The sequence below is a fragment of the Rhinoderma darwinii genome, chromosome 1 (assembly GCF_050947455.1).
Source record: "Rhinoderma darwinii isolate aRhiDar2 chromosome 1, aRhiDar2.hap1, whole genome shotgun sequence".
In the NCBI taxonomy this organism is placed as follows: Eukaryota; Metazoa; Chordata; class Amphibia; order Anura; family Rhinodermatidae; genus Rhinoderma; species Rhinoderma darwinii.
In genome coordinates, this window is record NC_134687.1 from 505,426,656 (window position 1) to 505,448,078 (window position 21,423).

The following is a 21,423-nucleotide window of genomic DNA, read 5'->3' on the forward strand; positions in this document are numbered from 1 at the left end:
GAAGACGTTCTGCTAACCCCCTGTTTGTGGTCGGGGATCTGGTGTGGTTGTCATCCAGGAACTTGCGTCTCAAGGTTCCGTCCAAAAAGTTTGCTCCCCGGTTTATTGGGCCGTATAAGGTCATTGAGGTCCTCAGTCCTGTCTCTTTCCGGCTGGAGTTACCCCCGTCTTTTCGTATACACAACGTGTTTCATGCCTCCCTCCTGAAACGCTGCTCCCCGTCCTTGGCCCCCTCGAGGAAACCTCCTGTTCCCGTCCTCACCCCTGAGGGGGTGGAATTTGAGGTGGCCAGGATCGTGGACAGCAAGATGGTCCAAGGCTCCCTCCAGTACCTGGTCCATTGGAGAGGATACGGGCCCGAGGAGAGGACTTGGGTACCCGCCCGGGATGTTCACGCTGGGGTATTGGTCAGGAGGTTCCACCTGCGTTTCCCCAGTAAGCCAGGTCCACTTAGAAAGGGTCCGGTGGCCCCTCATAAAAGGGGGGGTACTGTAAAGGATCTGCCAGGCACTGCTTCAGGGTTAACTCCCAGAATTAATCAGTCAACACCTGAGTGTACATCCCTGAGACAGACACCAGCTTCCTCCACTCAGGCTGGCAGGCTTAGGAGTGGGAGAGCCTATCGCAACCTGGCCAGACTCAGCTAGCTCCCGCCCTCGGTCTATTTAAGCCTGCTCTTCCTGTCCATCTGTGCTTGTGAATTCTTTCCTTGAGGTTTCCTGGCCCAGCTACAGCTCCTGCTACTTTTTGATCCTGCTCCATACAGACCCCGGCTTACCGACTACTCTTCTGCTTTTCGCTTTGTACCTCGCACTCTCCTGGCTTGACTCGGCTCGTTCACTACTCTGTTGCTCACGGTGTTTCCGCGAGCAACTGCCCATTTCCCTTGCTTGTGTTCCCTTGTTTGTTTGTCGTGTTTGTCATGCACTTACTGAGCGCAGGGACCGCCGCCCAGTTGTACCCCGTCGTCTAGGGCGGGTCGTTGCAAGTAGGCAGGGACAGAGTGGCGGGTAGATTAGGGCTCACTTGTCCGTTTCCCTACCCCCCCCCACCATTACACCAGCACTGAACCCTGGGGTACACCACTTATTACCGGGGACCATTCAGAGTAGGAATCATTTACCACAACTCTCTGGATAACGTCCTTGAGCCAATTCTCAATCCATTTACAAACTATATTTTCTAAACCTATAGTCCTTAATTTTTTGTCACATAATCCTGTATATTGTCCCTCTATAGCCCCTCAAACATTTTCCCCACGATGGATGTTAAGCTTACTGGTCTACAATTACCCGGGGAAGACCTAGAGACCTTTTTGAAAATAGGCACCACATTTGCCCTGCACCAGTCCCTTGGCACTATACCAGTCACTAGAGAATCTCTGAATATTATGAAAAGGGGGACACAAATAACTGGTCCCGGGGCCTTGTGCACATTTATTTTATTTTATTTAGCTTGGACCATATCTACATTCATCCAATTCAGTATATCAACTGATATATTAACAGCACTGGCATCGGCTATATCAGCTGCTCTTTCCTCTGTTGTATATACAGAGCTAAATAACCCATTTAGTAACTCTGTCTTCTCTTGATCCCCTGTGACCAACTCCCCATTACCGCTATCAAGGGGCCCTACATGTTCAGACCTTGGCTTTTTTGCATTTATATACATGAAGAATTTTTGGGGATTTGTTTTACTATCCTTGGCCACCAGCCTTTCATTTTATATTTTTGCTAATTTTATTACATTTTTACAGATTTTATTACGCTCTTTATATTTTACAAAGGCTACAGATGTACCCTCAGATTTGTATTTTTTAAATGCCCTATTTTTTGTCATGTATTGCCCCTTTCACAGAAGGTGTAAGCCATGTGGGATTTAATTTTAGTCGTTTATACTTGTTACCTATAGGAATAAATTTTGCACTATAATTACCCAAAGTAGATTTGAAAATCTCCCATTTATCATTTGTTCCATTATTTAACATTAGTTCTTCCCAGTCCATATCCTGAATTGCAGCCCTCATCCTGGGGAAATTGGCTTTCTTAAAATTAAATGTTTTTGCCCTCCCAGCCTGTTTTTGGTTTTTACAGTATAGGTAAAATGTAACTATATTGTGATCACTGTTACCAAGGTTTTCACGAACATTGATATTCCCAACAAGATCTGTATTATTAGAAATGACCAGATCCAACAGAGCTTCACCTCTAGTTGGGTCTTCCACAAACTGGCCCATAAAATTTTCCTGCAACAGGTTGAGGAAATGTCTCCCCTTTGCAGTTGAAGCCGAACCATGACACCAATTAATATCCCGGTAATTAAAATCTCCCCTTATTACTACAGTACCCGCCTGTGCAGCCCGCTCCATCTGTTTATAAAGCTGAACTTCCATCTCGTCAGTTATATTGGGGGGGTCTATTGATTACACCAAAAGCAATTTTTTCAGTGTTTACCTCCCTTTCTAGTTCCACCAACAAGGTTTCAACCTCCTCACAGTATTCACCCACTATTGTCTCTTTCACACTCGCCTTCATATCATTTCTCACATACAGACATACCCCACCACCTTTCCTATTTGTCCTGTCTTTCCGAAACAGTGTAAAACCCTGTAGATTTACAGCCCAGTCATGTGAAGAGTCCAGCCATGTTTCAGCAACACCAACTATATCTATATTTTCTTCCAGTACCAAGGCCTCCAGCTGCCCCATTTTGCTTGCTAGACTTCTGGCATTTGTGAACATACACTTTAACTTGCCTTTCAGTTTTTCACTTTTATTATCAGAAATGTGATTTGACATTATTTGGGCATTTTTATTTACACTGCTGTTTTGTAACAAAAGGATCTCCTTATCCTGTTGTCTAGTCCTCTCCCCACAGTCTGTTTCTCCCCCCACCAATATAGTCTGACCCCTCTCTAACCTGACTACCCCTTTTTTTTCTACATTGACCTCCCTCCTCAGCCCTAGTTTAAACACTCCGCCACCCCAGCTAGAATTCTCTCCCCCAGCACAGCGGACCCCCTTCCATTTAGGTGAAAATCATCTGCAGAATACAGTTTGTACCCCAATGAAAAGTCAGCCCAGTGCTCTAAGGCTGTAATTATTAGCAAATTCTCAAAACATATCAGTAGACTAGTGGCAAGCTATCATACAAACCCCTGCAGCCCTGAATGATAATATCGCTAATATTAATGTTCTTGCATTTTAAAACACCTATTCCAATATTTAAATATATTAGTGTATTCCTATTTGTGCAATTACTTTATTCTTTATAGTACCACCATCTGGAGCATCACCTGATTATGAATCTATGTGAATATATTATAAAATATGATGTTATGTAAAAAAAAAAACACACAAAATAACCCAGGTACACACATTTATTACAGTTCTCAAAACGTCTCAATTAAAGCAAGTTGTTTTTCTTGTTAAACTTCCGGGTTTTCCCCCATAGCAATGTCAGCTTGCAGTGAACGCATTCCTGAAGTCTAGTCCTATAAAACCATGATGTTAAGCAGAAAGGGGAAACCATGTGCGAGGAGATTAATTTATCTCCTGGGAATAAAGACACATTAATAACTGAGATAATGTTTTCCTACATGCTGGAATCAAATGTGCCTTTTCAATTCTTTATTAGCAAACACATGAGGGGAAAATTATCTCACACTCATCCATAATACCTAATTGCTGAGAAAGTTTCTGACTTCCATTGCACAAACATTATAGAGGAATCGTTCCCATTACTTCAAAATGAAAATGACCAGGAATTTTCATAAGGCATAAAAAGTATTGTTGGCATACATGTTATGTACCCAGGGAGAATGTTTGCTTAATTCGCCTCATACTGTTTTTCCTTGAAACAAATCAAAGTTGCATTGTGCTGGTGTATAACACATGAATCTTTGAATCTGGAGAAATGGAACATTAATAAACGTGAATAATATTTTTGGCCTAGTGAACCGCTGATATCACTTGCTGTCGACCTCAATGTGTTTATTTTTCTATTCCAAAATGACCTCCGTATTTAAGGACTTTTACTCTTCCTCCCTATATTGAAGTATAGCTCATTGATCAGTATTTTGTAGACATTTACACCAAAAATCTGATTTCTTAGTCTAAAAGTGCAATACAGCCTTCCCAGACTGTAGACCAACTCATACCTGCACATTCATAAATTTCTTCATTTTTTCTGCAACAAAATTATTCGATTTGCAAAATTTTAAGCAGTGAGAAATGTGCATATGAAAATGTTAACTCATTTCCCTTAAGGCTGGGTTCACACGAGCACATTAACGTCCGTAATGGACGGACGTATTTCGGCCGAAGTCCCGAACCGAACTCCGTGCAGGGAGCCGGGCTCCTAGCATCATAGTTATGTACGATGCTAGGAGTCCCCGCCTCTCCGTGGAACTACTGTCCCGTACTGAAAACATGATTACAGTACGGGACAGTTGTCCTGCAGAGAGGCAGGGACTCCTAGCATCGTACATAACTATGATTCTAGGAGCCCGGCTCCCTGCACGGAGTTCGGTCCGGGACTTCCGGCCGAAATACGTCCGTCCATTACGGACGTTAATGTGCTCGTGTGAACCCAGCCTAACCCCTTCTCACAGCAGCCATTTTTTATTGTTGTTTTTTCTCCCTGCCTTCCAAAAGCCTTAACTGACGTATGAAGGCTTTGTTTTTTTTCTGCGGGGCAATTTATAATTATCAATTGCACCATTTAAGGTACCATATAATGTACTGGGAAACTTTTCAAATTATTTTGTGGGTGGAATGGGAAAAAAAATGCAATTCCTCCATTATTTTTTGGGGTTTCGTTTTTAATGGCGTTTACCATGCGGTAAAAATTACATGTTAACTTTATTCTGCGGGTCAATACGACTACCGGCGATACCGAATTTATATTGTTTTTTTAAAATATTTAACTGCATTTACAAAATAAAGACAATTTGTTAAAAACATTTGTTTTGTGTCACCATATTCTAAGAGTCATAATTATTATTTTTTTTGGCAATGGAACGGGGTGAGGACTTTTTTTTTTTTGCAGGGTGAGGTGTCATTTTTATTTGTACTATTTTGAGGTACAGATGAGTTTTTGACCACTTTCCCCAAAAAAAATGTGGGGAGGTAAAATGACCAAAAAAAGCAACTCCGGCTTTTTTTTTTTACAGCCTTTATCGTGTGGTTTTAATAATGTTATATTGTAATAGGACTTTTGCGGACACAACGATACCAATTATGTAAAGGTTTTTTTAACTTTTACTATAATTTTTTCCCCAAAAATGTTTATTTCACAAATTTTTTAATTTTTATCCGCTAGCGGACTTGAACATACATGTATTTCAGAGTGTGGTGCTTTTAGCGTCTTTCAGAGCTTAATAGGAGGACCAAAATGGCAATCCTGAGGGCCTTCAATAGGTCCCAATCGGTACCCTGCGATTGTATCACGGGGGCCTATGGGGCCCCTCTCTCTAACTGCTTAGATGTGGCGGTCGCTATTGACTGTGGCATCTAAAGCTGGGTTCACACGAGCATGTTACGTCCGTAAAGGACGGAACGTATTTCGGCCGCAAGTCCCGGACCGAACACACTGCAGGGAGCCGGGCTCCTTGCATCATAGTTATGTACGATGCTAGGAGTCCCTGCCTCTCCGTGGAACTACTGTCCCGTACTGAAAACATGATTACAGTACGGGACAGTTGTCCTGCAGCGAAGCAGGGACTCCTAGCATCGTACATAACTATGATGCTAGGAGCGCGGCTCCCTGCAGTGTGTTCGGTCCGGGACTTGCGGCCGAAATACGTTCCGTCCTTTATGGACGGAACATGCTCGTGTGAACCCAGCCTAAGCAATTAGATGGCCAGGATCAGAGTTGTCTCCAATCCCTCCTGTTACTGTGAGGCGTCACCTGTAACATAAAGCAGGACCTGTAGAATATGGAGCACTTTCAGCCCGTGAGTCCACTCCATACACCCCCAAACACTATGATGTACATTAAACTCAAATTTCAGGAAAGAGTTAAAGGGACCATTCCTTTTTAGATGAAAAAAAAAATTCAATACTAGTTCTCTCTTCACTTTTCCTAATTTATCTTGGTCTCCAACAAAGTAACAAATTCTAGGTAACAGCCAAAAATGGCAAACATTACACAGCATGTATTGGTTTTTACCCAGCTTTTCACTGACCCTGAAAATAATATTAAACTGAATGTATGTCAGAGGTACATTCCATAACTATGCCAATTTATATCTCATTCCGTATCTCTGAAAAGCTGGAAGACAATAGTATAGACCCTGTAATGGCTGCCATTAGTGGTTGACAATCAGTATCTGTTACTCAGAGAAAAGTGACCATACACATTAGTCAAAAGTCTGCTTACCCAAAAGTTTTGGCAGGATCAGTTGGCGATCTAATGTGTATGGAAGCTATCCGACTCTCCCCATCAGGTAGTGGTGTCTGCAGCAGCTTATTTACTTCTTTCCATTGAAAAAATTAAGATGAAGTCCGAAGAAATAGCTGTCAGCCAAACGAGCATTCTGCCGATAGCTATCTTAAAGGGGTTGTCCCATAGTTGACAACTATGCCCTATCCAACTGATCGCTGGGGGCTCCACTCCTGGAACTTTCACCGATTGTGAGAACTGGGTTCAGAACCCCCAGATCCTTGTCACTACACTCCCCACAGTAAGGAAGAGCCTAAACAGAGCAGCGGTCCAACTTGTGCCCGCTGTTCCATTCAATGTCTATAGGAAATTAATCATTCCCAAAGACATTGAATGGAGTGGCAGTGCACATGCTTGACCGCTGCTCCATTGACCCTGTTCTCGCAATTGGTGGGGGTCCCAGAGGTGGGGCCCCTGCGATCAGACACATCACTTATCCTGTGGATTGGTTATAATTGTTGATTCTCAAAATACCCCTTTATGTTTATGGCCAGCCTAAGAGACAAAGGTAGCTCGGAAATAGCTGAATCCATGTCATGCACCCCTTTATCAGGCCCTGCACTAGGCATAATAGAGTATAACAGTTGTGCCCTAGGTGTTCCTAAGAATTACTCTATTGAATGATGTAGTTGACCTCTACTGTTTAGTATATTTTATAAATAAAATCATTTATTACCAGCTGAAATACAAATACCAAAATTACATTTGCACAATTTTCACAGATGAAAAATATCTTCCCATTTATGACCCTTTTATCTGACTTCTTTTCGCTGTGAAAATTTGAGAAATGTGCAATTTTTTTATACAGATCCTTTAATTGTTAACAATGATATATAAATCTATAACAGTGCAGGTAAAAATCATGTTCATACTGCTCTTCATAGACAAATTTAGATTTTAGATCCAAGGCATTTTTTTATGTCTCTTTTAATTTGAGCAGCAGAACACATTGTGAAGTGTTTTTTTGTGCGCTTTGATGTGAGTACTGCTTTTATACATAAGCCACATTTGCTGCAATAAAAGTGTAATAAGATGAAAAATGGCCTCTTGGGTCCTTCTATGAGTTGTATAAATCAGAGGGTGGAATTATTAGCTCATGCAACCTTATAGTCACTCCCACTAATGTTACTGTAACTACTGGGACTATGGGGCGGCCATATATTTCAACAATTGCCGCATTCATTTGTAAAATAAACAGCAAGAAGAAATGGCTCAGATATTAACCCTTTTAGTTGACATGCAGAATTTTACACTTTTCTGTGAAGCGTTATCAGAACTATTTCTAACAGCCGATTCTCTTATATATATATATATATATATATATATATATGGCATAATAAAGCATCTGGTATAGTATGGTCAGATCTCTTAGGGGAAATTGCTTAAATACGGTCACATAAACATCCCCTATTTGATAGAACACATTGCTTTATGTGTAACATAGAGGGGTTTGTGTATTAAAATTGGATAAACACTGGATTGTAAAATACTATCAGTTTTAAAGGATATTGAACGTAAAAAAACAACATTTTTTAAAGGGGTACTATGCATATTGCAAGTTCATAAACATATTCATCAAATATCTCAGACATTTTAAATCACAGAAAACTATTGGAAATAGCAGATAGCTTTAATACTGAATCTCATGTGTGACATATTACTTGAACATCAGGAGACATTTCTGTACATATATCTAGTGACTGAGGGAAATGTGCGCCATTTTTGTTTTCAGACTTGGCGTTAAACATGACCCCAGGAGTATTTCCTTTAAAATAGAACTTCCAACATAATTTAGAGTCTTTCACATTCACTGGCAAGAAAGTAAAGTATCTAACTTAAAGGTTTCCAAATCAACAGAAATTAAGTCGTTAGCAACTGTTTCTGTAATGTAAAAAACATGTGAGAAATAGAAAATGGACTAAAACGTAAAAAGTAACTTTGTATTTTAAAGGTTACTAATGTCTAAGTAAGCAGCGCACAAATCAATGGATATAATCTGCCAAATATATATATGTATACAGTATATATATATATATATATATATATATATATATACAATATATTTATATGCGTGGAGTGAGCAAATATTAACCATTTACCATATCTTTCTCATCATATATACTACATGACTATTATTATTACATAGTTACATAGTTAGTACGGTTGAAAAAAGACCTATGTCCATCAACTTGAACCAATGGATGGTCATTTCCACTGCACCCATTTCTAAAAACGGAATATAATCCGTACAGCCATCTTCATGAACAAACATTAGCGTTAGAATGAATGTAGCATTGTCATAAAATGACACCTTTACAACAAGTCAGATCATCAAATTTCTACTCTACTAAAGCTGCGGCACACAAGCCAAAGACCACCATGTACGATGCCAAGAAGCAGCTGGAGTGGTGTACAGCACACCGCCACTGGTCTATGAAGCAGTGGAAACATATTGTCTGGAGTAATGAATCATGCTTCACCAGCTGGCAGTCTGACAGATGAATCTGAGTTTAAATCATGCCCAAATCCATAGAGTCAACCGTAAATTTATGTTGAGTTTGAATTATCATCTGGGGCTGTTTTCATGGGTTGGGCCCCTTAGTTTCAGTGGAGGGAAATCTTCATGACATTCCATGTAATGAGTCTTCCAATTTTGTGTGTTCAATTCTGTGTTCAGAAATGGCCCTTTTATGTTTCGGCATGGCAAAAATGACCTCGATCCAAACAAGCCTAAAACTCAAGCCTATCCGGAATACCAATTGCAATAGAGGTCTTATCACTCAACAATGGTACCTGACCTCCCCAATGCTCATATAGCTCAATGGATTTTTGTAATAAGGTGTATGAGCCTCGAGTGGCAGCAATAACAAAGGAGATTTTTATGTTCCGGAAGAAAAACAATATACTAGTAATGACCCAATATTGTGTATTATGTCATCATCAGCCGACCAAACAAACGAATCTTTAAGTGATCAAGTTATTTTACCAAACGACCCAAGGCTGGAAATTCCTATACAATGTGACAGTGCCCATATGACCAAGATGCTACATCTGATCATTTAGTAACCTATGACACTTCAAATTTTTATTTAATTATTTATTGCAAAGTCAATTTGATAATTACATCACTTGTATCTTCACATAATGTTTTAATGAATACTAAATACTGATATATTCACACATGTTACAAAATAAAAACCTTTAATTGGGGTGTCCTTACTTTTTCACGTGACTGCATATCATTAAAATGTAACATATAAACTATACTGTTTTTAATTCTGGTATTAATTGAAATCTAATATTGCAGCTTATCATATTCATGGAATGGATTATTGCAGATATTATCGGTGTCTTAAAGGCTAATGATAAACTTGTTAAAAGGAAAAGGTAAAAATACATATTATCCAACGTTTTCCTACTGAAATCGAGAGCTCACAGAAGAGGCAGCACAAAGCAATAAACAACATGTTAGCATGTTGATAAGAAGATAGATTTGCAGTGAGTGGCCTGCGAGTTCAATGCCTGACTCCAGGGAACAAAGAAAGAAGCTGTCTCTTCAACTCCGCAAACTAGCTTAATTCTGTATCCTGAGATCTGAACTCTGCACCTCACAATTGATTCGATAACAGGGAAAACTATCCCTTGTATGCCCTATATGTCAGAAAGATAGGATGGCTTCAATATATTGTAAGTCCACCAAAGAAGACATATGTTGTATAATCATAGATTATTCTGATGCTACAGTAAAAAAACAAAACACTACTTCTAGAAGCCAAAGTGTAACAGAAACGTTTAAGAGGCTGCTATAAAAAGAATATATAGAAGAGATACTCTTCAAAGTCGACATAGATGTATGAAAGGCAAACAATCATTTTCCACTTTAGTTATATTCGAAGGACTGTATACAAATATCAGTTACCAATTCTAGTATAGAAGAGCTTGAGAGGGTTCTTATACAGGTATTGTCATAGAATATTTAAATCGTAATGAAAAAAAATACCAAATTGAGGTATGTACTCTGGATAAAAGGCGATATATATACAAGCAATCTGGTCTCTACAATACAAGAAGAACAATACAAAGATGGACGTGATCAACCACAGTACATGCTGCGGACTGTACACAAGGCCAGGGAACACAGCCTAATAATGACTCTATTAGGTCCAATCTTGCCACTTGACCGGATATATTTTCTATGGACCTAGTTGGGATGGAATAAGTGTATTCTGTTTATGTAGATACCACCCGTTTAAACAACATGATGTAGCATATGATGAATCCTAACCAATACTGTGGTCATTGACTAATATTTGTAGTGTTTAATTCTCCCAAATGTCATAATTTCAACTTAAAAGTTACTTACTTCCCAAAGATGCTGGGTGTTCCTCAGAGCTCGTGCTTGAACTTTGTCTGGAGACACAATAACCCCTTGAAAGGGCCCTATCCATGTGCCCTGTTGGATTCTTTGAGCTGCACAAATGCCATATGCCAGACCTGGCACAGTACTGGTACACAGACACACCTCCCGTGGAAGATCACGTAACCACTCAGGTATATCAGGTGGAGGGGCCACAGATGCTGTGCTGCTGGTGCCCACAAGACGTCGCAGAGAATGCAAGGGCCCATGCATGGGGCATTCTCCATTCCGATTATCTGCACACATGTCACACCCTGGGTTAAAAAGATAAGAGAACATATGTGTAAATATTCTCTAGTCAACGAATTAAGAAAGCAAAAGTTACAAAAGTTGCACAGTAGTATTTTTTTTTTTAATGTTTCATGTTCAGGATAATCCTCATATGTAGACAGCTCGGCTTTTTAAATATGTAAAACTAGAAGTTGTTGCCATAATCAATATCTACAAAAGATATATTTTCAATATCAGACTATATAGTTTTGCGCCATTTGTGAAATAATCTGATGGAAATTATAATTTTGCTCCTTTCAAAACATCAAACTGTTTTTTGTTTTTTTGTAAAAATAATGGCTGGTCACAAGAATCATTTAGCAAAATAATGAATTCCATAGATTTGGGAGCACTACATTTCCTATATGCTGTACAGAAAGATAAGAAAATATTGAAATTCTGTACAGCGATATCGATTATGCTGACATTATATGAGCGACAGGTGATAAATAATATGACGGAATAACTACAGAAACCAAAAGTACATTTTTTTTATAAAGCTCGTAAGTTGTAAACATAGGGTCATAGAACATATAGTGCTGCCGTGGTGTTGCCAGCACCTTGCACCAGGGTCATGTGCCCTGGGAATTTTGGCACCAGCGATCATCACATTAAATTGCCTCTGCGTCCTCTTGCCCCAGAGTACTCCAGCTATCTTCAGAATCCACCAACACCGCTGAAGATTTTTAATATGTCATGAGCAAATGGCTGACAGCATTTTTTTTTATAGATCCCATGAAACATGTAGCTATATTAATAATGCAAGACAGAACCGCCATCCCTGAAAGCATTTTATGAATGACAGGAAGTATTTGGTATTTGTAGATAATGTCCCTGAGAAAAGGTGTCCACACACATGAGAGGACAGTTGGTCGAACCTGCTGATTTTGGCGAGACCAGTTGACTATCTGATGTGTATCAGGGTGTCCTGATTTTTCCCTGATGGCAAATGGCAGAGGAAAGAAGGATTTGGCGTGTAGATTTTAAACAAGCCTGATGTTTTGTTCCCGCAGGAGATAAACTGCTGCCCAAGATAAACAACTGCGGCTTAATCCCCTCTCCCCATTGAATACACAAATACTCGGCCAAGCGTATATGTGTTTGCTGGGTACCTAAAGTCTAGGCAGTAAGATAACTTATGAATGTTAACTTGTGATAACCTAAATTCCCCCCTACCAAGTATAGTAGTATTGTATTAGTAAGTATGTATGTAGATTGTATCATGACTGTGACAAAAATGTAATCTTCAATTTTAGAAACAGGAGTAAGGATTTACCAGTTGGTCCTGTTACCAGTTGGTTCTGTGAACGCTCGTTTGCTCCATAATTGGCCCGTGTAAAAGGGCATAAAGGGCCTTTTACACGGCCGACAATAGGCCGGTGCAGCGAGCGCCGCTCGTTTGCTTCTGTCACATGGAGTTATGGATGGGGACAAGCGGTCGTTACTCCGATCGCTCGTCCCCATACATTGTTATCAGGTTTACACTGGGAGATCTGCTGCCGACAACGACAATATTTTACTTTTTTTAAACGATACGATCAGCAGATGATCGAGTGTTTGCTCGTTCATCTGCTGATCGTTCCCCTTAAGGCCCTGTTCACACTTAGTTTTTTTACGAGTTTTTTGACTCGGAAACCGCGCCAAAAAAACTCCTCAAAAAGCGCCCGAAAATGCCTCCCATTGATTTCAATGGGAGTTGGACGAGTTTTTTTAACGCGAGTAAAAATAACGCGTCGCGGTAAAAAGAAGCGTCATGACCCATCTTCAGGCGGTTTCCGCCTCCAAAACCCCATTTCAATCAGTCAGAAAGAGGAAAAAAAAACCTTGACGAGTGTTTTGACGAGTTTTTGTCAAACCACTGTGCAAACACCTACTGGAGCAGTTTTTGCAGGAGGAATTTTCAAAATATCATGTGTACAGCCTATTATTATATACAGCATATATATATATATATATATATATATATATATATATATGTTGCCTGTTTGTTAGTGCAAATATAGGTGTGTGGATTTGTGCTGTTCTGCTTGTTTTATATAATTATTATGGAATCCTCATATGCAGAACTGCCGCTGTAATGACTTAAAATATTCATCGGCTGATCATTGTCCTGTTTACACAAGGCAATGATCGGGAACGAACATGCCGTGAACGCTCGTTTGTCCGATAATTGGCCCGTGTAAAAGGGCCTTAACTGAACTGGGTTGTCGATAATTACTAAAGGTGTCTGTACACTTTTGGTAACTGTCAGCGGACTACTTTTCCTCCTGACCCCACCATTAACATGCACGCTTGGCTCGCCAAGCGTATATGTTTATTGCAATGGGGAGAAGGGAATAAGTTGCCGCAGGAACAAAGGATTGGGCATGTTGAAATTCATCTTGCTTGATCCTTCTTTCCCTGTTATCTGTCTTTGGAGGAGAGTCGGCAGATCCCCATACACATTAAATAGTTGGCCGGCCCTTTCATGTAATGTGTATGCTAAGGCTATGTTCACATTAGCATCATGGATTCTGTTAACAACTGCCATAATTCTGTGCAGGTTCCGTAGTACGACAAAGACAAACAGCGTCCAATGGACTAGATTCACTAATGGGGGTCTATCTGGTTTGTATGGTCAAGAATATTGCTGCATTCTGCACTATTTTTGCTTTTAAAAGTAACAGAACTGCTAATGGAATTCCCAATGCAGGTGCAGAACGACAGTGTGAACAGAGCCTAAATAACACAAAAGAAATATTGAAACAAACATGGTAATTTGCTTGACCTGTACATATAGCTTGACCCTTTGCTTATTCTTTGTATGCCTATGGAGGAATCCTGAAATTATACATGATCATCAAAACGAATAGTACAACTGTAACAAAAAAGCCGACTCCATACGAGATGGCCATGTCAATCAGCCAACTAGGAGTTAAATATAATTTCTAGCTCTAAAGAGCATCCATCATGAACGGAGACTTTCAAAAGGTTCATATTAATGATGGATCTAGGTACATTTGAGCAAATAACGAAGATCTTATAGTAGAGACCTCCTCTGATGAACGAGCATTGGTGAAAAGAATGCAGCAGAAATTCAAAGTGGAAACCCATGAAAATGTACGACAACAAGACAATGCTTTGAACACCTAGAACACACAACCTTGTGACACAATAGACACCAATTATACCATCCTCGAAGTTATCTAAAAGTGATCAATAATGGTATGGGCATGGAAAGAGTTAAGAAACAACTACAGGTAGGTATGCGCTTCCTTTTTATGCCAGACTTTCAAATCCTAGACATAAATAGTCATATATTAAGGACATAACAACTCCAATGAAACATGAGATTTCCAGTGATGAAGTTTAAATGATATAAAAGTATATTAATTGTATATGTCTATGCATGACACCATAAATATTTGTCAAGCCTTTCCTAATTTGCCTGTAATCAATAGCATCTCAGATCTTTTAACTTATCCCAGACTAAATATTTAATGTATTCTCTTACTTGATACCTTCGGAAAAATGGAAAACATGTAGTATTGTGGCATGATATTATGTAACATAATAAATCTGATGCTGAAAAGCAGTGTTCAGGATCTAACTACATTTTATAGACATAAAGGAGTAGATTTCTGTAAAGAATGAGGTTCTACTGAATTTAATTAGGTTCCTACTGTATAAATTCCTGGTTATTGATGGTTTTCCTGGAGACATGTTGTCTACACATGTAATATAAAAGTCATCCATCCCACAAATCTTAGCAGACAGTGATTCTGTATTTGAGAAGTCTACTTTCTGTCACTGCTAGCCCCTCTGCGCTCATATTCGTTTTTAGAAGAATGTAGTAGGAGGTTAATATAGTGATAGATGTAAGAATAAATAAAGTTGGTATTGACTAGTAAACTATTGTAGCCGAAGCTGTTGAAAAACACAGCCGTACAGACTGAAATCAATGCCATTGTAACATTTCTATAAAACAAAGATACCTGTTGTTAAAGAGTAAAGAATTAAAGCAAAATGGACTTCATTAAATTAAAATTAATTATTGCAGTAAGAGGAACATCGGCCAGGACAGTAATAATGCTTGTGTCAGTGCATGTGGTTGTCCTCTGGATGTCCCAAGATGAATTCAGATATATATATATATATAAACCTAGCAGACCTGAATATGTTGTTTAACTGTCCCTTTAACTGTTCCTTGTTGACTTTACCTGCTACAGTCCTATGGAAAACCACTGTGATATCATTGAATGCGTTGCAAGTTTAAACCCTTTTTTTGTTCCATTGACACATTCAGCTTTACTATTTCAGTATGAAAATGTGCCTACATGTAAAGTAAGCAAATCATTGTGAGATGCCTCATTGACATCTAAAGGATGGTTCCAGCCAGCCCTCTGCCCCATTTTACTAAGGCATCAGCTCTAGTTGGGGTCCAATCTTTTATATGTATTTAAAAACAAAAACAGATGGCTGTGTTAGCTGCAATGAGCTTTTCATGATGTTGGAAAGCCTCCCCATACAAGGCCAAATTCTGCATTTAATTACTACTATGGGCCAACTAAGAAGACCTTGTATAGAATGAATCACTATATAAATGGTCAAATTCTATGAAGTCAAGAAAGCCCACTGATTTGGGTTAGTTCTGTATACAGAATTAGAATATATTGGAACTTTAACATTACGGAGTTACATAGTACGATTGAAAAAAGACATATGTCCATCAGGTTCAGCTAAGGGATGGGAGAAAGGGAAGGGATATGGGATATGGGTAAACTTTAAAACTTTAGAGGAAGGTAAGAAATTCATAATGCATGAACCAATATGCCTTGAACAGGAAAAGTTCCCTCCTGATCTCAAATGGCGATCAGACTGGATCAACATTCAATTAAGAATTCTACACATTGACATCAGCGCTGACATTAATTTGATCTAAGAAATGATCTAAGCCTTTTTTGAAGCCATCGACTATTCCTTCTGTGACCAGCTCCTGAGGCAAAAGGCATAGAAAGCTAAACAGGTCAATGGGTTATATACTGAATCATATATTGAGATATTACTGGGTTTATTTGTAGAATAATTTCATTAGACTATTTAGTAATTAAATAGTATCTGCAAAAAATATATCTGCTCACTCCCACAATAAAAATCCCCAAAAATCATCTAGCCAATATAATATAGTATTTATGTAATATGCTACAGAACAAATTTGTGTAAACAAGCGCCGATCAACGAGACAGCTCGTTGATCGGCGCTTGTTTGTTCCTTTCACAAGCGTTGTTTGATCGCCCGTCCCTAGACATTTCTATCATGTCGGCAGCATATCTCCCTGTTTACACAAGGGGATGTGCTGCCGACAGCGATAATATTTTTGCTGCATAAACGATACAATCAGCTGACGAATGAGCGTTTACACAGGACAATGATCGGGAACGCTTGTTTCCTCGATAATTGGCCCGTGTAAAAGGGCCTTATGTTGAAAGCAGACTCCAATAAGTGAACCAAATTGTAAAAATGCCCTAATGAAAAATTTGAAAAATTGTAAAAATTAAAATAACAGATTATGTAAAATTTGTACAATGAAAATTAGAAAAATTAAAATAACAGATTATGTAAAATTTGTATCGTCAACTGCTCTGGCTCTTTCGGGTTGGGGCTTAGAAATATTTATATACACCCTATTATTTTAATATATACAGTATACATGTGTGTGCCTGATTGTTAGTGCACATATAGTTGTGTGGGTTTCTGTTGTTCTGCTTGTTTTATATAATTATTATGGGCTCCTCATATGCAGAACCGCGGCTGTAATGACTTAAAATAATGGCTTCTCCTGACAACTTGTATGGCAAATGAAAGCAGTTTTGTTCAATCCGGCTCAGGTCAATAGTGATCAAATGTCAGTGTCCTTCCCAGGAGGCATGTTGAGCGGTCCTGGCGAAATCCATTGCTCTTCTCAATGTACTTGTTAGTGACAGGTGTCCACACACAAAAACTGTTATAATTGGGGATTCACTGACAGTCAGATTAAAAGGCCAACATCAAGGCGCAGAAATGGATTGTTCCCTCTGTGCTTTGCTTTTCTCATAATTGTGAGCTTAATACAATAGTAGGTTTAATATAATATTAAGACATCAACCATTGACATGGCTCTTGTATCCACACGTGACAGCTATGTGTACATGTGTATCTACTTAGTATTGATAAACTATAGAATCCGTCACCCACCAGCTAAATGTCTGTGTAGTGGTTATAGTATAAATATGTTTTACACATTGATAAGTATACCAGTGTTTGACAACTATGTCAAGGATTCTTGACCTTAGGGTCAAGATATAAAACAAAAGATGTGTTAAACATGTCACAGTAATGCTATTCACTATATAATGAAGACACAAACTTGACAAATATGTAGTGAAATCAATCGTATTCTTCATCTATAATAACAATGGATAATGGGCTCTGGAGCTCACTACTGGGCATTTCATTGTGTAATTGCAGGCCCTCTGCTGGATGTTAAAGTAATGACAGCTATTCTGACCACTTACCACATTATTATTGCGCTGGCTGTAGACGTTAATATGTGGCGACAATCTAACATACACTCCAATTTATTTATTTTTTATGGTAACATTTGCTGGGAAGGGGCACAAATTAAAAGCTGTGTCCCACAATACGATGATTTGTATAGTGGTAAATATCATTCATGTCTATTGCAACTATACATTTCTCGGGAGATAGTGAACTAAATGTTACAATCTACTGAAGCAGGAACTGTCAGTGTAATGACCGATAGCTCAGTTAGAATCTAGTTAATCGAGCGCTTATGATTAATTCAACAAATCAGTTGAATTAATAACGATTATTGTTGAAGGGGTATTCATCTCAAATATTTATGGAATATTTACAAGATATGCAATAAATGTCTGATAAATGGCCTGCACCTATCACTAGAACGGGGCCCCCTGACCCCTGTTATACCTTGTCCTGCTGTCGCTGCTTTCAGGCCACTGAGTTACGAGGTGCCCGGGAGTAATGAAACAACCGAGCTTGCTGAACTTTACTGTTTTTGAAATTACTGAAACAGAGCAGTATATCGATCTATGCTGTTTTCGGTAACTCAGGAGCTACAGAAACAGCCTAGTTCGCTGTGCTACGCTGTTTCTATAGCTCCCATTAACTTCTATGGGAGTTACGGATACAGCATAGTTCAGTGAGCTCGGCTGTTTCGATACTCCCGAGCACCTCATAACTTTGCAGCCGGAAAGCAGCGACAGTGAGAGAAGGTAGTATGGGGGTCCATGGAACCCCGTTCTAGAGATAGGTGTGATCCCAGAGACGAGTCAGCCATTTATAGTATATCTTATGGATATACCATAAATGTCCGAGATTAAATACTTTTTTAAGTGTATGGTCAGCTTTAGTATTATTATTGTTAGTATTCTATTGCAAAACAATCACTCTGCCAATCCTTGGGGGGTTAGAACTGGAATAGCAATAAATGTTTACATAACAAAGAAGTTTTTATGTAAGGTGATCGGATATTTTCTTTATTGTTTTCTGAATAATCAATAAAAAGATCTGTCAATAGATGAAGTGATTTTTATTACTAGGATTTGAATGGTTTTGCCCACCTTTATCACTTATAAAAGAATAGCAAAATGGTCATTTATGTGGTATGATCCAATAATATAAACTGTTTTCAGGGGAGGAAAAAATCCAGTATGTCCAATAAATTCTCCAATGTCAACTCTCAATAGATGGAAATTTTCAATGGGCTCATAGTACAACAGGGCTAAACACCGCAGTTATTGGGATCTCCATATTAAAAACTGGAGTGTAATAGACTGTATTAGATTGATATACTATAGAAAAAAAACCAAAAACAACAAAAATACCTTATCCAAATTATTGTGATAACCTAAACCTTGTCTGCCATGAAAGATGTACTTAGCAAAATGAATATTGCATAATTTGAAAATAAAAATATATAAAATAAATTACTATTTAAAATAAATTGCTTCTTCAGGTTTACATGACAGACGTAACGTCAGGCCCACTGTGATGTGACGTTGTTATTTCCAAATCAACTGGTAACTTAAAACAATAACCAATCTTATTGCACTATGAAAGCATATGTTGGGTCATTCGTTTTAGTCACTCTCCATACTGGTCTTCATCTATAAGGTTTGGAGAAGGATGCAGTAGCTAAATTGTATCCTGTATAGGCCGTTGAGCGTTGGCAACTTCGAAAATCCTAAAACTTTAATGTCATCCAAAGTGAACGGCGGCTTAGAGAGGTCGAATTGTTCTGTCTTACACACTAAACATATTGACTAAACGTGAAGTTGAGTCAAGTGGGAATTAAATTGTAGCAGTAAGGCTAATTTTATTAATAAATGGGTTAAATTTATTGAGCATATGTAGTGCTCACATTATGTAAAATATACCCTGTTAAAAATTGGCTTCCAGTAGAAGCTCTTAGGGACTGTGGGGGAGGAAGGCAGGGATTGTTTACATGGCACATTCAGCAGTTCTTTCCTTAAAACTTAAAGCATGGACGCTTCTTGTAAACAATCTTTGCCACCCTCCTAACCCTCCGCAGTCCCTCCGAGCAGAAAATATAGAAAAGGGACTGAGGACTGTTGACAGTGCTGTTAGGACCAACAGTGTAATATGCACCACAAGTTTACCATGAGGTTAGGTTCATGATGAGTGCTTCCTACCATAATAACAATATTGATGTTATAACTTTATACTTTTTTTGTATGAGTTGATGAATAAAAGAGTGAGTACGGCACTTCATTTTACATTTTACAGACCTATTTCTCTTTGGAGCGATAATCCTCTGAATTATTATCTGTGAGCATTCCATCTGCTACAGGACAGGAAGTTCTACTTGAGATATGGAACTCTGAGAGATATTTTCCCGTATGATAGATAAAGAGTAGTTAGATGTCTCACGAAAATAACATACATGTGTAAAATATATTTTCCAGAAAACCATCAACTCTGAAAGGTCTAATAAGCCATGTAATAAATATGAACAATCTTACAGCAATATTAACTACACTAATCAAATTGACTTTAGACTTGAGATCTAGAGATTATTCACCAAAGTTGGACAAGTTCTTCATGTCAGTGTTATGGGTTATTCAAGAAACTCTTTGAGAAAGTTGCTCACTAGTAAATTATATTCATATGAATCCAGCAACAAAATGAATAGTAACAATCACAAAAATCATAAACTTGCCCATGGGAAGCCTGAAAACCCCAGACAGAAGACCAGACATTCTGGAAGAAACCCCTTCATATTGTCACCAGGAGTATGTGAAGGGAAGATATCAAGATGAAATAAATGTATATATTATGAGTCAAAGAAAAGCATTGATCCCAGTCACACAGAACTTCAACTGAGTCTATTTTTTTTATGAGACAACTGGATAATAGTTGATCAATTTTATATATTTAAATAAAAAAAATAGATTATACAGAAGCCCAATCCTTATATTTCTGGATGTGTTGATACATAAGCAGAAGTTTCATAAAAATTGTATTGATCTTACTTATTGTTCAAGGGATTTGAAAGATGTTTTATAAGTGCATAACACCGCTGAACTGTTATTTTCATCTATACGATTTCATACAGTTCCTAGTAAAATTATCACCCTTGGTCAATACATTACCATTCCAAACACATTATAAACAGCAAAAGCAATTCCCATCTATTCTGTGTTTTAACCTAAATTTTATAATGACATATATAATACAGCCGAACAATCTCTAGTTTATATCCAGCATAATATTTAAATTTAGGGCCAAGGTCATTTTAGCATAGTCATCTGTTGCTAAATATGATTTATCAATATGCTACTTTTGCCTTTACTGTTGCCACCTGGCATTGAGCACTATTGGTTTTCCCATAGAATTTATTTTATTTCGCAAATGTAATTCTCTCAAGTGCACATTGCATTAGTTCATAACCACTATACTTTTCTTTAGATTGTTAGCTTATATGAGCAGGGCTCTTCTCTAATACTATGTCATGTTATATATCTGCTTTAGCACTCAAATCTTTTGTGTGATTATTGTACCTGTATTACATTTTTACTGTTTTGTATTGTATTATAAAGCGCCATAGAATATGATGACACTAAATAAATAAATAAAAATAAAATAATAATAATAATAATAATACCCATTATAGAGCACATTTGACGTGTGACTGATGGGACAAAAAGATGAAGACTATGCTATACAGTCATGTACATAAGTGTGATATATATATATATATGGAACCAGAT

At 38.3% G+C, this 21,423-nt stretch overlaps 1 protein-coding gene across 1 annotated transcript in view; it reads right to left on the minus strand.

Moving 5' to 3' along the window:
* The window catches only part of PRDM6 (PR/SET domain 6), a 128,550-nt gene that overhangs the window by 100,281 nt on the left and 6,846 nt on the right, over positions 1–21,423 (minus strand). Inside the window, exon 2 of the mRNA XM_075854802.1 lies at positions 10,811–11,118. Within this exon, the coding sequence (XP_075710917.1) occupies positions 10,811–11,118 (308 nt within the window). The remainder of the gene's footprint in view (positions 1–10,810; positions 11,119–21,423) is intronic.